General features: G+C 38.0%; 1 protein-coding gene across 1 annotated transcript; it reads right to left on the reverse strand.

The window, feature by feature from the left end:
• Nucleotides 1-758: 758 nt before the first annotated feature.
• EXOC1L (exocyst complex component 1 like) lies at nt 759-8,377 on the reverse strand. Its single transcript, XM_071432349.1, has 3 exons — nt 7,859-8,377; nt 4,194-4,324; nt 759-3,169 (listed from the first exon to the last, which is right to left on the reverse strand). Exons 1-3 carry the CDS (start codon nt 7,977-7,979, stop codon nt 2,906-2,908), a joined length of 516 nt encoding a protein of 171 aa, XP_071288450.1. The 5' UTR covers nt 7,980-8,377; the 3' UTR covers nt 759-2,905.
• Between the last annotated feature and the right edge of the window lie 10,261 nt (nt 8,378-18,638).

The following is an 18,638-nucleotide window of genomic DNA, read 5'->3' on the forward strand; positions in this document are numbered from 1 at the left end:
CAATCATTCCACCACATAGTTGAAACATTTTATAGGAATGCTACAGATGCATTTGTGTTAATCCTTTCCTCCTGTAAGTTTCTTCCTAGTCAGCTTAGGAGAATTCTTCCAGGAGAACTAGATGAATCCCCAGACACTTTATTTCAAACTACATTCCATTTATCTAAGGTCAGGAAATGTGATGTAGGAAATAATTCCACATTAACTGAAAGATGGGCTATTTAGCCTGTTGGGTCTTTTCCATTCATAATTTAGCATATTCTCTGTGTCCTGTGGTGCAGCTGTGCTATGCTCAGCACAAAGTGATAGTGTCCCTCAGACTTCCCACAGCACAGACAGGCAATTAAAGAGTCTTGGTAGCTGATATCTTATAGAGAACTGTGTGAAAGTAAGGAGTGCCTAGAGAAGGTCCACACAGATCTCTTAAAGTACTCTTCCTTTTGATAGTAACTGAAATAACTGACATGGACAATGTCCCTGGTTTTTGCATTCCTTTTGTTCAGTCACACTGCTCAGTTAAGAATCTCTGAAATACTACATTATCAGACAGAAGAAATGCCAGAGAGATTTTAAGTGCATATTCTTCCACATAAAATGCAGGTTTGTCTCCTCCCATATAGCCCATTACATGTTTATATAGTACAAGAATAAAAATGTATAAAATACCAATGAAAGTCCATTAAATATGGTTGAACATTATAGTAACTGTTTATCTATTATCAGTTTCTAAAATGATACAGACAATTACTGGACAAGAATTAAGTATACATGTACTTTATTTGAAAAGAATGCTCTGAAGTGCTCATTTTTAGAGTTCTATGTTTTTTATTACAATTACAAGATGAATGATGAAAGCTTTTCCACCCAGAAAACATTTCCTTGTGCCTATTAAGCAAAGAATTTGTAAATATTGTGGAAAACATTGTGACCTCAACAATCAATACACAATTCTAACAAGACAATGTATCATAGGTAGCAGTAGCATGAATTATACTTTCCCTGGTTTTGTGGAACCTGGATGTTGGGCAAATCCTTCTTGTAGCTAATAATCAAATGTCACAATACATTTACTTGCACTGGATTATCCCACAGACATTCTCAAAAGAACAACTGTATTGTGCAAACAAACTCTAAAATTACATTCCTTCTCTCTAACAGTATTTAGGTGGCAAATTTAAGACCTTACAAATGCCAGAGGATTTCTGTTACCCACATAAACTGCCCTCACAGCTGTCTTACTGTACAGTAATAATTACTAAGATCTGTGTTAGAACCAATGTAATTTGCAATATATACCTAGAATATTAACTATTAAATATTAACTAATCAAAGGTATGGGCATTCCTATGTACACACAATAGGACAACATTGCAAAAGTAGAAAGCTGTACCTTTTACAGATTTTCAAATATATTCTCACTTGATGTTATTTCAATTTTGAATCCAAAGTACATTTACACAAATGTTTTCAAAGATGGGAGTTCACATGAAAGACAAAGTCCAAGCCACAGTACAGCAGAGTACCCTTGCACAGCTCTCCCATGTTAGAGATGGCAGGTGCTGAGAGAGGACAGGAACCAGCCTCTGATCTGCTGGGAGCTGACATCACTCAGCTCCAGCTCCATACCCAGTTTAGTCCACAGCCTGCCTTCCTGGCCTTCCTTGGCTGCCAAAGGAAAAAGCTAATTTTCTTCTGCAGGACATTCTGACCAGAAGCTTCTCTGAATGGAGCTTACTTTGGGTTGGCATTTTTTTATTTACTATGGGATGGACAGCCAGCTAACTCAGCTGACAGACACTGGGCAGGAACACCATGCTTCTTATCATTAACATTGTTCCTCTTCAGCTTCTGTTCAACACTGCTGCCACTTATCCTCTGTTTCTACCATAGTACACTGCTATCACAAGCTGTTACATTTTGAGAGCTGCTCCAAACCCCTCAAATAGACTCCACCCCATGGTAAATGTAGCTCTAAGTAGTAACGTGCCTTTAAGTACTGCACTGAATACGCTTACACTCAGCTAGAAACTGGTGAAAATAATTCTCATAATTCTATTTTGAAAACTCTATCACTTGCCTACAAAGTAACTCTAGTAGCCAACAACTACTGTTCACACAGCATTTTCTATCCTTTGGTTTAGAGATAGAGACAATTTCTGTTCCCTAACCACTGCTGGTCATAAGCAATGAAGGGCAAAAAATGACATATTAATGTTACAGAAATTCTCAAAGGTCTGACAAATAAAGCAATTCTGTTTAAGAACATTTGTTTTCTAAGACAGTATCACAAATAACGTGAAGGCCAGAGGGAATACTAAATGTTCTGTGGGAAAAGTAATATAGCTGCATAGGTGAAAAGTTGGTCCCATGGTATCTGAATGCAGTACTCCTATTCATCAGGATGAGAACTGGATTCTTGTAGGGATGTAGGTGTGATTGCTTTAAGGGAGTTCTGTGTTTCAGCACAGCTGGAAATGGAAATGTGCATCATTCTCATACAGAACTCAACTGATTACTTTTTTTTTTCCTACTTCCAAGATATTAATTAACTGTTAATGCTCTTAATGCTGCAAAAGTATTTCAAGCTATTAATAAAAGACAATTTATACCTCCATGAACATATAAGCAAATGCTGAGCTCTGCTTACATAAGCAATCCCCACTGATCATGATAATTACTGGTTCTGTTTCCAGTCTCTTGTATGTGTATTTGCTAGAATGAGGACCTCTTAATATGTATAAATGAATTGTCAACTATTCATGTAAAAAGTATGCTCCACTTTTTACTTACATGTAAAATTAAAAAGGAGACACTACATATCACCTACTAACTTTTTGATCAGATGGTTTATGAAATGCTGGTCAGTCAAAGTCAACCAGTCACCTTAATGCTAGAAAATACATCTTTAGGACAAACGACAGAGGGAGAGACATAAAAGGTTGGAAGCATAGAAGCAAACCCTCATAACTACTAAGAAATCTCTATTGCTGGATGACCAGATTGAATCATCATTTAGGTAGGTGTCATCAAAGTTCACAATCTTGAAGTCCTTCTTAAGGTACGTGGCATTCAGTTTGTTTAGTGTTCGAGCAAAAGTATATTTAGATGCACAACTATATGCTTCTATATTGTAGACTTTGTGGAAGTGCATATCAAAATATGGATTATCCTAAAAAAAAAAAAAATTTGAGAGAGAATGAATTTACTACACACATCACAGAGTTAGAATTGCAATCTGTTGTTCTCTGCCCAGCTACCTACAGGGCTTTTTCTCAGTATGATGGGCTCTAAAGGACTTCACATACTTCTGCTATTCATCTTAAATGGTCTTTTAAAACTTTAAAAAGTAGCAGCTGTAATTCTTTGTCATTGGGAATTTTTTCAGAGTAAAACTTTCTAAGTTTTTGCAAGCAGTACACTCTACTTTATTGGTACAGTCTTCTTTTGAACTGAATCAGTTTGTTATGTTGCCTAAAACACAGTATACGAAAAGCATTGCCTTGGATTATCACTGTCTATGTCTATGGGAGAGGAAGAATATTGATTGCTCTTCCTGCCTGAGTTGTATTTCTTTGTGCTTTCTGGCTCTTTGACACAATTAATCCTAGCAGCAGATAAATTCTTTTAAATTCTATGGATATGAATACCTATTATGAATATTTATAGCAGTGTTAATTACCCCATGAGTTTGAGGTTTAATTAGGCTTTTCTTTAATCAAAAATGAGACAGATTTTGATCATCCCAGCTGTAAAAGGCTGAATCATTTCTGAAGAATATTTTAGCACAACACTTCAGAAAAAAGTCTCCATTAAAATTTTTAATGAAATTTTGTTTTCAAATATACTCTAAAATCTATTACATTAACTGCAGTTTACACTGGAAGCCGCAGATGGAGAACTTTTATTACCAGTTATGATGACCAAATTAGAAAACACCCAGCTTCTGCCTGAGGTCTCAACCAGAGATGAAGGCTATTATAATAAACTAACCAACAAAAAATCTCACCTTCCTCTTACTCTCCAACAGTGCAAATGTGATGTGGAGCCTCTCACATGCAATAAAGCCAAAATTCCTTGGTAACTTAATTTTATTTTTCAGATAATGCATTTTAATTGCATTTTAATACTTGTATTCTAAATTGCAAAACATGAAAATTATTTTCTATGTATATAATACAGAACGTGACACTTACTGTATCTGCTTCTTTTCCATCAATCATCTCCAGATCTTTCAGAAACCACTTTTCAACTATTTCATATTTCTCCTCTCGGTCCACTCGCCAGTGTTTAACCATACATATTTCTACTTCTTTACTTTTAGTTACTGGAAGAAAAAAAGAGTTTAGATATGCAAGCAAGTATTTCCCAAAGTTAAACCCTGACAGGCAGGGCTGAATTGAGTTATACTGGATTTGATAGGTTTTGCCCAGGTAGTAGGAACAGTGCCATGTTGTTAGTCTAAGAAACCTGTCAGATTTTAGCAGATTTAGGATTTACCTTACCCACCCTGTGAAGAAAGAGTCTTTTTTTCAAAATCCTTTCATGTGAATTCACTAGCACTGCAATGAAATCCTCATTCCAGCACTGGGTCTGCATTATCCTTCTTACTTCAAGAGGAAGACTTTTTGGGGTGCTGCAGTTAGGAAATTGCAAAATCTTTGTTTTACCAAGGTTCTGTATTTACGTGACTTCTGCTATACTTTCCATTCTGTGAAGGAAGTTCTCTTATGAAGCCATTACTTTTTTAAAGCAAAATTCTTATTTCCCTATATAGTATGTCAATGAAATCAACATCAAAATTTTTTTCTTAAAGCTTCCAGTTGTCCAGTGCTAAATTAATAGAAATTACTGTTTTCCAACTTAGGCAGGAAATGAGATTAAAAAGAGCATGAAGATGCTCTTTGCAGTAACTACCATTATTAATTGATTACCTTGAGTGCTGACTAGGAGACTGGATTTCTGTAACAGACCATTACGAGTGTGAAAAGTACCAGAGCCTGAACCATCTCCTGCATATCCAGCTGCTGATGGCTGCAGGGCAGGCCACATTCCCAAGCTATCTGGTAGCCCAAGTTATGGTCAAGAAGTCACCTACATCTGGCAGGACCATTTCAACATCACAGCACAAGGCTTGGAACACAGGAGCAAAATGCTTTCCTTTCTAAATACTGCCTGAATTTTTGAAACCCTGTTTTGAAACTTCATTAGTTTTACCTTTCTCCTGTTAAAACATCTCTCATTCTCACCTGCTTATAAGAAAATGATTATTAAATAACAAAGTACATATGTTAGAGATATTCCTTCTTTCCATTGTAAAGAAAAACAGTGGAAAATATATAAATTGATCATAATTGCTCTCAACCTATAGCTTCCCTGCCTGGGAAATACAAATAATTTTTTTCCTTGGTCCTATCAATCATAGTTACTCAATCATTTTTGACCAAAAGACCACCACTGTGTTATCTTCATGGAGAAATTACAATGGTTTTCATTTGCAAGCAAATCTAGCAGATTATTCCTAGGAAGTTCTCTTCATACTTTCAGTTTCACCCATTTTGTTTGTTGGTTTGCTAGCTTGCAAGGGAATATGCTGTCTCCCTCAGAGTTAAAACTAAAGGAAGCAAGCCCAAACCCCAAATCCTCTCAAAAATACAAAGGGATGTCCTAGGGCCCCCCGGATCCCCACAGTGCCACTGCTGCACCCCTCTGACAACAGAAATCCTATGACATAAGGACAGAGCACAGATCTTCTGCACAGTGAACCAGTGGTGAAACTTGGTGTGCTATTTTCAGTTAAGAGGAAAAAAAATAATTTTCCTGCATTTTACATACTGCTTCATCTTGCACTCAATTAAAAGAGTCAAATTTTTTTCATAGAGAGCATGAGCTCAGATCTACCATGTCATTCTATTAAGCTCTAAAAGCTTTGCTTGAGGTGGGCACAGCTATGGCAATACCTTCATAGAGGACAAAGTATTTCTTAAAGTCTTTCATGGACTAAGCACCTTTTCCAGTATCTCTGTAGGACAAAATGTTATCCTCACCATTCTTTCTTGGGTACACCAATACGGGGTTGTGAAAACCCCTGAATGGGGCTGCATTTCAGCTCTATGTTTTTCTGGGATTTATAAACTGTTTTGTGAAAGGACACTGTCACCTTCGTGCAGGAACTGGGACTTGCTGTTGTGAGAAGGAGAGGAAATAGTGTTGGCCATATGGCATCAAAAAAAGATTGTTCATTTACCCACACCAGGATTCTGTTGTTACACACATTTCAAAAGGCACAGACTCTGAAGGTTTGACTATAGTTTGACTGATTTTTTTTTAATGGTAATTTGAAATCAACAGAAACACACAGAGGTTGCATTGCAGGGCTAAGATTTTAGATAATGTGTTTTGCTCCTACAGAATCACAGCAGAACACAGTAGTGGCTGGCAGCTGGATGCAATCCATCTTTCAGAATCAGATTTCCACTCCACTCACCACTTACTCAACCGTGCCTGAATATATTAAGAGAGTGTAATATTGGATAGTGGAGAGATCCTACTCTTAATACTCTACATGAGTTTTCCTTTATGTCTTTAGAGACTTCCAATCAGTAAATCTGATTAGAGGCTTTCTTTGATAGTTTGTTCTCCTCTACCTGAAAAAGAAGTTTTTAGGAAAGATTTTAAAGATGCATAATGTTAATTCTCCTTTTTGGAAGTTTCACAACAATGAACTGCTTTAGAACTCGACATGGAACTAATCATACTTCTACTGATAGTTTCATAAACTGTGAATGAAATTGGTATTTCTGTATGTTTAGAAGCCCTATGATATGCAGGAATTAATTCCTTAAAACTGCTTTTATAGTTCTAACATATAAAGCCTGTTCTACCAAAATTAAAGAAGTACAGGGAACATAGCTGGCTCAGGGTTTCCAATAATCAGTAAAACAGCTCATGTGTTGTAAGGACTTCAGGTTTTTAGAAAAAGATAATGAACACAGAATACTGGATACCAACCCCATATATGTCTCAGGCACACATTATTCCTACCTATTATATGTGTTTGGAACCTGAAGAGAAAACAGACTGAAAGAATCATCCGCTTCAACCTAACTACTTACAGATGACATATCTCTTTTTAGTATTTTTCAGTGGTTTGAAATAATAATTTAAAAAACCCCACACACACCAGCTTTTCTGAAACCTCTATGAAACAGATTATTTACCTGAAAAGAAATGTAGAAAGTAGCTAATTATCACTTAAAGCAATCTTGTTTTACTCAAAGTAAAAATCTTGTTTTACTCGAAGTTTGTGCTAATTACTAACTCCAATGTGTATTTATTTAAACCAGAAGTCTAATCTGTTCAAAATGGAATAGGGACAATATTTGGGACATTAGACCAAGCCGAGGGATAGTGCAGAAAATTTACAAATTCCTGCAATGTTAATGCTGGAAAAAATCTGTAGAATTTGGAAAGAATCTGTAGAATCTAGCAAAGAATCTGTGGAAAACCTGATGCGAACTATTGTAAGGGTTTGCTCTTTTCAGAGCAGTTCGGGCGCTCCCAGCACTGCCCGGCCAGCGCACGGCTCTCAGCCGCGGGGCAGACGCGGTGTTTCCGCGGGCTGTCAAACCTGGAGCCACTCAGAAGCGGGACAGAACGCTGTGCTCGGGGGCTGCCGGCGCTGCGGGAGCAGCCAGCGGGGCTCCGCGCTGTGCCGGGCAGCGGCTCGGCGGGACGAGGCGCTGCCCCGCTCCGGCCCGGGGGCGCTGGGCCCGGCCCCGCTCCCTCGCCTTCCCCGCTCCCTCCCGCTCCCGCGTCCCCCCGCGGAGCCCCGGAGCCCGGCCCGGCCGCTGCCCCGTACCTGCGGCGCACAGGTAATAGCGCTGGGCGCCCGCGCCCTCCACCTCGATGAACTCGTGCAGCCTCTGCCGCCGGGGGCCGAACAGCCTCTTGGCCAGGTCCTCCTTCACCAGCGAGGACATGGCACCCACGGAGCTGCTCAGCGCCGGGCGCCGGCCCCCCGCGCCCCGCAGCCGCCACGGGGCACCACGGCGGGGGCTGCGCTCCGCCCGCGCGGGGCCGCGGGGCGCGGGACAGCACGCATGGCACCGACCCCGCTCCCGCCCGGACACCTCCCCCGCCCCCGAGCAGCCGCCGATAAAACTTCGGCCGCCGGAGCCGGGAGAGGCCGGGCCGCGGATTCCCCGCCCCGTGCGGCAGCGGGGCGCTCCGGGCGCAGGGACCGGTACCGATACCGGCACCGGCTGCGCCGCCCCGCCCCGCCCCGCCGCTGAACGGGCCAAGGGCCGGAGGTGCCGGCGGGCCCCCCGCCAGAGCTGTCACCCGGCCGGAGGGAGGAGAGACAACGAGCGGGGAAGGACGCAAAACAATCACACTAGAGGCGATTTACCAAAAAAAAAAAAAGAAAAAAGAGCTGTTAACGCAATTCTTTTTATCAGTAGATGAAAGCACTGAGAATTTATAAAGGAATTAGATGGCATTATGGCTGTCACCAGTGTTCTTCCAGTAATAGCTCTTTGGCTATTAATAGCGTTATGGACAAAATTACCTTATGCCACTCCTTATAAACAGAAAGTGAATTCACGTCCAGAGGAGTCGTCAAAGGCAGCCTGGGCACTACCCCAGAATGTTTGCACATGTGAGAAGTCTTTCATATCAGACCTAAATGTATTTGCAGAAATTTTGGTTGTTTCTGCCATTCTGCAGGTGTGTGGGTGAAGTTCCTGCAGCTGGGTGCTCTTTTAATTCCAGTATCCATGGTAGCCTGTGCTAGAGTTTTGCCCTTTAGACTAGTTTCTGGCTGCTTATATAACTTTGGAGATTCTCTTCTAATTCTTATCTTCAAGCTTAATATATGTGGATACCTTACTGAGTTTTTAATTTTTGTGATCTCAATGCAACATAGAAAGAAATGTTACCTTGGAATGAAACTGAGTGCTAAAGTGAAGGCAAGATTTAGAATCTGAGGATATTTTAAAAATTGGTGATGTTAGAGTTAATTAGTGACTTAGGTCTACATGGTGCTGATGATGTGAAGCAAAATAGAATCAAGTTAAAATGATGTAAAATTAGGGAGAATCGTCCTCTGCTAAAGATACTAAGCATATTGGGTTGACATGTAGAAAAGGATTTAAAAGAAACTAGGTTTTGATTTATTATGCTTTCTTTTGATTGCAAACTGTGTTTGTAAATGCAGCTATGATTTTTAGACATAGATATTAATTTCCTTCTCTGATTTGGGAGAGAAAAGTTACTCTAAGCATCAGGATTTATAAGTATGGTGCTTAGGGATAAATTTAATCTCTTAGCTTTAAAGTGTTATTTTAGGAAAAGAGCAGGATGCTCACTTCCAAACCAAGACATCCACATATCAGGAAAATGCCCTCTTATGGAGACTTCCCAGAGGCTATCTGAGACACAGGATGCCCAGGTTCCTGCCCACAATTTTGATGACTTGGCCACGCCTTGAATATGAGACTGCTGTACAAATTGGCTTGCAGTTCACTGTCCCTCTCTGTCGGCCAGACATTGGCAGAATTGGCAAGGCTGATACCCCAGGCTTCATTTCATCACCACCAGTGTTAATAGTGCCACGGCTGGAGGTTTCAGTGCTCATACTCAGTGCCAGACTCCTCATTAGGAAGCAGATTTTGGCTCTGCCAGCCTGTAGCTCATGTTGTATCTCAGACACTTCAGTATTTTTTTCAGTTCTGAAGAAACAAAAGTACAGACAAAAATAGCTTTAAAAAAATACTTGCAGCTCTGGAATAATTTTCAATCAGTTTTCCCCTTGTTAAAGATTCAGGTGGTATCAGAGTAACTACCTAGAGGGCAAGTGAGGCATCACTGGCATCCTGGACGTGATGGAGCTAAGGCAAAACTGGTGCATAAATCTGATCTCTCTTGAATCAGATTTTCATTTTTCACAGTTTGATCATAATGTGAGTTTCCACAAGAGTGTTTTGAGATTTGATATATTAATATTATTCTGCAATATCCTTTATTGTATTCTAAAACGCTGCATTAAAAAACCCCTCTGAAAATATGGGTCGAAAGGTGCAGTGATGAATTTAATGGGTAATGTTTTAATAGGAAACATAAAAATTTGTAATTCACTATTGCTTTTGATTCTTTTGATTCTTTATTCACTCATCCTCTGTTACAACATAGCAGATTTCAGATCCCCTTTAGCTGTGATAGTATAAGCCCAAATCCTCACAGTCTGAAAGGCAACAGCTGAGCTATAACTCACACAGCCAGCAAGGATACACTAACTATGGACTGGGAACAACTTATCAGACACCCAACATCCCAGCCAGCCATCCCTACCTCAGTTAGTACCACTCCTGAATGAGGATCTTATAGACATAAATCAGAAAAAACTAAACTAATTGTTACAAGGATCACAAAGAAATTTACATCCAAATTTAACTGGGATTTACATGTAACTGTCCAAATGGATTAATTACAGATAATTGTGAAAGCCACACAACCCCTAACCCAGGCTCACAGTGTTATACAAAGGGAGAAGTAGTCACCAGGGAAGCATCTTAGACCCTTCTATTAAATATTAATTATTTATGTACATTTTTCCCCCTGTTTTTCCCTTGCAATTTTTTCCTATGTCCAAATAAAGTTTTCTTTACTGTACCCAGGATATTAACTTTAACAGATGTAGCAGCAGATCCAAAAAGGATACATCTCTTTAATCTTCATAGTTTCTCAGTCACAGTGTTATGGTAAAAATCTATTCACCAGCTTTAGGAAAAATATTTGTGATGGATTCCTCTACTTCTTTGAGTCTACCATTGGACATTAGGATATGCATGCAATGTGATTATTTCAGGTTGATCCAAAATGCATTAATTTAATAGCAAAATTGTCTTTGATTCTGGTGGGCTTCAGAGCAGTCATTACAGGCACAGTACAATAGCTACTGTATTTAGGGGGGACTTCACTGTGTCTGCATGTTGAAGCCTTCCAGAAGATGTACATTTGATCTTTCTCTCAGTTCCTGGCACACCTTACAAAGCAGTGTTTGCCGGAAGCATCTTCCCCATTGCTCCTTGTTTGACAAAGTCATGAACTAATGGGAAGGAAAATGCAACATGAAGAATAATTTCTCAGAGCTGCAAAGAATCCCTATAGACTGAAAAATATAATTTATAATAGGCTTTACTTTCTGACAGCTGCTGATTCTGTTTGAGGTTTCAGCCAGGTACAGTTTTCTCTGTTAACAATTACTTTATTATCTGTAAATATTCTTCACAGCTTTGAGTCCCCAGAACACTTTTTTAATATCCCAGATGATATTTTAGCATGTAAACTAGAAATTACGAATGACATTCTACAGTGACCAAGCTGTACAGAGCAGTTTCCAAAGCTGACTTTAGAACACTAGTCATCAACTAGTGTTCATCATTTTTCTGAACGATCATCATTTTTCCCTGTGATTTACTAATGATTTTTTCTCAGGTCTCTTTCCCCACTGGCATTTTTAGAGTATCTGACTCCTAATTATGGCTAGTTATTCCCTTGTTTTTGTAGCTATGCCAATAGATCTCTGTGCAGTGAAGCATAAACCTAGCTGTGTTGTCCTGAAAACTCTGTGAAGCAGCAGACATAGCAGGGTTTCATGCAGAAATGCTGTTCAGTAAGCAACAGCTTGAGACACTCAGTTTTAAAATAGGACCATAGAAATACATGAAGTAGAAGATGTCAGTCAGTTAAAATGTTCTTGCAGAGCTGCCTTTCTCTTGATTGTTTTGGGGAGCCCATTAAAAGTCTTGTACCAATGCCAGGATATTTGGGTGCTCAAACAGACAATGATTCAAGATATCATCAGTTCTGGTAAAGAAAATTAAACCCCAAATGCGGCTGGTGTCTCTAATGATATGATGTAATTACTTCGTTTTAAAAACCAGTACTCTACTCTTTTCTTGAAGAAAAGAGGTAAAAGTGTTTATTCTGGATTTTATTTAACTGATGCTCAAATTCCTCAAGGTTATATTGACTTTTTACTGGTTAATAATTTTCAAAATGTAATCATGAGTGTCACTGGCATAAATGGTCCCACACAATGCCAACATCCTATCCAAAATTTTCCTTTCAATAGCAAATAGACACATCCTTCATATAATAGTAACCAGATGCTGTTTTATGGATGGAGTTTGAAAGCATATTTTGAAACATAACACAAAAGCATGAAGTATCCAACACTTCTATGAAGAATTTACACGTTGAATTTTACACATATATGAACTAAAAATTATGGCTGTAAGCAATTGACTTAAATAATAAGACTTTCAGTTCCTGTTCAGCAGAGCTCCTAAAAGCACTTTGATAAATTGCAGCCACACTTAATTAATGGTGTGAAATCCTGGCATGATGGATTCATCACTCTGTTATTCAAATATAACACATTCAATATCATACAATTCTCTTTGTGGAGGTAAAACCAGAAAGTAAAGAATAAAGAAAAAAAAAAGGAAAAAAGTTAAAACAAATCCTATGAGTTTCTATGCATACAAATGACCATTAATCTTCTGACAGCTGGAAGCTTTTGAAATTTTAGCTCAGGATTTTGGCATCTGTGGCATATTTTACAAAAAATACAGAGGAGAGCACATAGTAGAGAGTTACATTGATCAAGAAGTCACGAAGTATCTTGATAATACATTAGAAGTAAATTAGGTTGTTACACAAATGAAAGTGCCCTTTTATGTTCTCATTTTCCTGTAAATTTTTTAATAAATGGATTTTTTCTTCCAGAGTTACCCAGAACAACTTTAACAGATATTCTGTCAAAAGCCTCTTTATACTTTTTAATAATGATTTTCATCTCTATCTCTGTAGTTGCAAGTAATAAATTTAATTTGTCTTGGCACAAGAGCCACTCTCTTCTCTCATGAAAATTGAACATTATTATTAATGTAGATAGTCAATTACTTCAGATTAATGTGGATTTATATTTTAAATCAATACATCACCGTGATGCAAAGCACTCTTAAAACACTGTAAACTTCTGATGGATATCTAATCCATTTTTTAAAAATTCATAAAGTCGGGAATCTATACAACTGCGTAATTTGTGTGGATGTTGTATTTAGGCCATGAGCGCATAGTTGACAGTTGTGTGGCTTAAAGTATATCTTATTCTATATAGATCTTTGTAAGTTCTGATCCGGTCAGTCACTCAGAAATGTTAACGTCAAATACATCAAGAGAAGAAATAAACCACAAAATTTTGAGAGTAACTTTAATTCATTGTGGGAAAATACTGATAAGAGAATGGTGGACACATCTCCAAATGCTTTCAGAGGTGGCTGCTGTCGCCAAAGAGGTCAATTAGTGAATTACAAAGTACAGAGATCAGTACAAGGATCATTAATGCAGATATAATGACATTAATGCAAATGTATGAGCATTTGCAAATTGCGTGATCTGACTTTAAACAAGTTTCTAGCATTCTCTTCCTGGAGTGTTGAAATGAAGACAAATGGCTATTCTGCATTGTCCACTTAATGGAGTCCTGCACATGCAAGAAACTACTCAAAGATGGGAGTATTCACTGGACTAGTAGATCAGTAGATATGCTTTTCTCATAGCAGGATCAACTTGATCTAGCTCATTTATCTGGTCTACTCCTAATCAGAGCCACAACTTCTGTAGTGGTCATAAAGTCTGATTTCTTGCATACCAAACTGCAGCACTTAAAGATTTCTAACCCTCTCTTTGCTTTACCCAGTGGATGTTCTTGGAACTCTCTGGGTGTGTAAACTGAGGAAGATTTGATGCAGGGTATTTGAAAAACAGAGTATGTGTGCAGGCCAAACTTCTGCTTTTTATGACTTGAGATCTCCTTAAAATTTGGTGTTGAAAACTTGGATTCATTATGGTGTTTTTTCTTGGTCTTCATTCAATTCTTATATTTCACTCCAGAACAGGAAATCAAAAAACTAAAATTGCATATTGGTGTAAAATCAATAAAATAAAACCACGGGATGTTTCATAACTTTTTTTTTCTGAAATTTGAGCTAAAACTAGAGAATATTGCATAATGAGAAGATTCATTCAATTGCATTGTTTAGTGAATCCAGGCTAGAGACTGTTGATTTTGTTTTCATACTTTGGTAATTTTTTTTTAATAGCCTGGAAAGAATACTGAATGAAAGTATCAAATATATCTGTCCTTCCACCCCAATGATTCAAGCATATTTCAATAGGTTAATGAATTTTCATTATGTCTGCCAAACATCATGACAGAATCAAGCCCTTTTACTGAACCAATTAAATAATTAATTTATTCTGCAACTAATTAAACCTGGTTTCCAAAGAATTCCTGCCTACTGGGTGGTTGGATGGTAGCAGAGCTGCATTATGGCAGTGAGGGGCCTAGTCCCTGCTTGGACATCAGACAAAGCTGGTGAGGGCTGCTGTGAATCCCTGACCACAGAAGAAGTTTTGGTCATAATTAATGTCTGATTGGACACCAGAGGATCCACATCACCCCAGTTTCAGTTTCTTCTGGAGTGACTGCCCTGGTGGAGCAGGGACCCTGCTGAAGCACGTATTGCTCTGCTGTGCTCCTCCTGTGTGGCCTTTTGAACACCTATCAATAACATTGACCAAGAGGTGGGGAAACTGGGTGTGTGGCAATCATGATTGCATGCACCTGCATGTGTGCCTTTTGTGCAATTGCCTTTTGTAAAAATGTTTTCTAGGCTAGAATGTTGCAGATAATTATGATGGTTTAAATTATAAATGTACATTTTAAATAATGTACACATAGCAACACGTATGCTACTGTTTTCCTTGATGCATTTTGTTTTTCATCGCTTTGCTTTGCTCCTCTTCTCTCCAGCTGCTTACCCTTGAAGCAAAGGAATAATCCCATTGGATTAACTGTTCTCATTTAAAACAAAGTGCATACATAAATATGTTTTGAAGTATTTTTCTTTCATTCAAATAATAACTTTTTGTACTGCTTTTCTTTTTACTAGATACATTGACAGGAGTGCCCTGGGCAATGTTCAGTTCAGGCTGTCTCATGTTGGAAGAGCTCTGTTTCTCAGAGCCAGTGATTATTTTACAAATAACCTGGTTAACCTTGTTGTCTAGTTACTCTCCACAGTGAGAGTACACAGAAGAAGGGTACAGTGAGAGTACACACAAGAGTAGCTCTCATACAAAGAAGATAAAGTAGCTCTGATATCAAGAAGATAAAAGAAGTCATAATTAGCCAAAATGGAGAGTTTTCCCTGCTTCTCAATATCCTGCCTTGACTCTGGAGTAGTGGTAAAGAAAGTGGAATATCAGTACAGAAAGAATCCATGTTGGGCCCATGCAAGTGGCCTTTCCTAAAATCAGCTGGATCCTGGTAATCAATGCTTTAGAGACATTCTAACCCTGAGATTGTGTTCAGTCTGTTATGTTTAGTAACCACCAGTAGACCTATCTTCTATGAAATTATCTAACTTAATTTTAAAATCATTTATACTTTTGTCCTCCTTACCATCCTTTGGCAGTGAGTTCCATAATTCTGTTAATCTGTTGGATTTAAAAAGTATTCGTTTTTTTTTTCATTTCAAACCTGCTATCTAAAAATATCTTTAGACATTTCCTCATGTTTTTGTTGTAAGAAGAAATGGAGGGCTTCTTTCTGTTTTCAAATGGTTTGTGATTTTGTAGCTTATACTATATCCTTATCCTTGGTTATTTAATGTGCAAACTGAAAGATCGTAACCTTTTTGCAGTTTCCTTATATCTCTGATCAATCTTTCTACATTTGCCTCAAGATTTTTCTTGTTCTATTGTTGGAGAGTACTTCTCAGCTGAATGTAGCAGCCCATCAAATGCCAGCTATTTGTCACTCACTGTCAGCTCTAGATTTGGCCAACCTGGAAAAGTTTGTATTCTCAATAAATTGTGTCACCTAATTATTTACTCCCTTTTTTTCTGGTTTACTTGTCAATATATTTTATTTAAATGGTCACTGAAAGACCCTGAAGTAAGTTGGTTTGTTTTTTTTTTTAGTGACAACTAGCCATTTGTTTCTGCCTTTTGTTTTTCCTCTATTTTTATGGGTTCGTGGGAGGACTTTCCATTTACCCCATACAAGCCTTGCCTACATCAGTCTCTTCATTTCTAGTTCTCTTCAGAGAAATGTCTCAGAAGCCTGGATATACTCCTTCAACTGGACAATGTCACCATAGGATTGTCTGCTTTTTTTGACAGTTTAAAACATGCACAGCCACAACTCATCTCTGCAAAACATTTCGTTTCTTCTGTGTTAGGTTGTTTCACAGGTTGTTTTTTATCCTGTGAAATAATGTAGTTTCTACCCATTTTTGTCAGACACAAAATATTTTTGAATGTTGTCTACTCAAGGAGATTTATTTCTCATTTTACCCATTCAGTCCCTAACTTTGCTGTAGTCTGCCCATCTGGTTGACCTTGCAGATATATATAAAGGCTCCTTCATTCACAGGAGGTGTGGCCAGGTGTAGAGGTCTGCCTGGACAGATCACAACAAATTCTTTCTACTTTTTCCTATATTCTTGAAGCAATAGTAAGAAAAAAAAATCACACCAGAAAGTTCATCATGTTTCAGACACAGTCTCTGTAGTGGATAGAGCAGATAAAAAAAACCAGCTACAGTATAAAAGCTGAAACTCAGGAGTAGCTGCTGGTTGAGTTTTTATTTGTGTAGTAGAAAGCATTCAAATATTAAGTATTTCACAACCTGTATATTATTGTATTTTATATATATATATATATATATTATTATTATATGTTTTATAGATTAAGATGTACCTCAGGACTTTTTCTCAAGAAACCTAAAATTTGTTTCTCAGATACTTCCCTATCACTACTGCAGAAACTTTTATAATTAAAATACATTTAGTGTCTGTGGGGAAAGTGGGATGCAACCCAGATATTTGCAGGGGCCTTGTTTCAGAACACAGATTTTGAAAAGCTTAAGTATTTACTGAATAGTTGCTCCAAGCAAGGAAGCCAGCAGGCAGGTAAGGAAAATAGATTTCTGCTGATAAATAATTAATCCAGTAATGCTGCTGCCCCTTATACATAACCATTGTATTTATGCAAATGTAATTTAGAAGGAGAAAGAGCATTTGCTTGGAGTGTGCTTGGAGTGCAACATTATTGACAGCTCTCATGTTTTACGCTATTTCACTTGGAGCTGTCCTTCCTGCCCTGAGCAGAGAGTGCTAATCTAGCTGATCCCAGTTTCCCAGTCTTGAGGGAGCTGCTCTTGGCAGCCTTTGCTGTGGGACAAAAGAAGAGCAGGTGACAGTATTGAACACTGGCAGGGTGTGTACTCTGGGGGAATTTGGCCCTGCTTGATATATTATTAGACATAAATACTAGAGTACTAAACTATGCCAGTATGCAATACTAGAGTACTAAACTATGCCAGTACTTTAAGAGTGTGACTATTTCTCCTATTGTGACTATTTCTCCTATTGAAGCAGTAATTTGCTTTGAGTCTTTGCTGTTATTTTACATTCTGCAGAGGGTAAAGAGAGAGAACAAGGGTAAAATGAGATAATTAAGGATGCATGAAAACAGTTTTTTGATACTAGGGCAATGAATATTCAAGATGGGAGATTTATATCTGATTATGGGATTTTTTTTAGACTTTCAGACTAGTTCAAAGACATTCTCTACAGCATTATCAAGTTTCTTTTTCTCACAATTAAGCAGGACAACAGACACAGAGGACAAGATATTTTTCTGCACTCTAAGCTTTAATATATTTATGTAAATAGAGTAATCCTCTTTTATTAAAATAAAGAGCAAAGAAATTTTGATTCCAATTTCTTAGTGGATACAAAATAAACAGGCTTTTTAGAGCTAATAGGTTTTTGTTTAGTCATATGAAGAGGATAAACCTTTTCTGTAGGCATGAGACTTGGTCTATAGCATTTGGCAAATATTGAAAAATATTGCCTCTTTTAAAAGGCTACAGCATCAGCTGTCTCACTTATCATGAAGGTGACTGTTCAACTAGATACCAGTTCCTAGTGCTTGCAGTTCCATATTTTTGCAAGCTGGCTGTTTTTTTTATGTCAGTTCACAGAATTGGCAGTATAATCAGTGTTCTGTTCTACCAAATATTTCTTAATATTTCTTAAGTTTCAAAGAGCCCTTTTATAATAAAAACATGGATTTTTTAAATAAGTAACTCCAAAGAGCAGAACATTTCTGTATTTATCTAGTAAAACACGCCTCCAAGCTATAATTTATTGAAAGTTAAAGGAAAGAACATTGCACCACTCTCCAAACAGGCAGTATTTTCAAATAAGACCATACCCAAGATCTCATCAAAAAATGTTAATTATACCTCAGGCTCTTGACCTTGTGAAGTAAAATGTTGACAAGTATCTTTCTGATATTTTGCAAATTAAGCCACAGCCCCATCAAACTGTGTCCAAAGCAGTTAAGAAATAAATATCCACTGTAGAAAAATCAATGCTATGCTGCATGGCAAAACCAGTGTGCCATATAGAACACTCTTTAAAATGTTAAAGATGATTATTTAAATTTAAAATCTTTCAGACCATACGAGAGACTTCTTAGCATCCTATCCTATCCTA

The sequence above is a fragment of the Agelaius tricolor genome, unplaced genomic scaffold (genome assembly GCF_023055355.1).
Source record: "Agelaius tricolor isolate 1412-34295 unplaced genomic scaffold, bAgeTri1.0.p SCAF_8, whole genome shotgun sequence".
NCBI classification, from domain to species: domain Eukaryota; kingdom Metazoa; phylum Chordata; class Aves; order Passeriformes; family Icteridae; genus Agelaius; species Agelaius tricolor.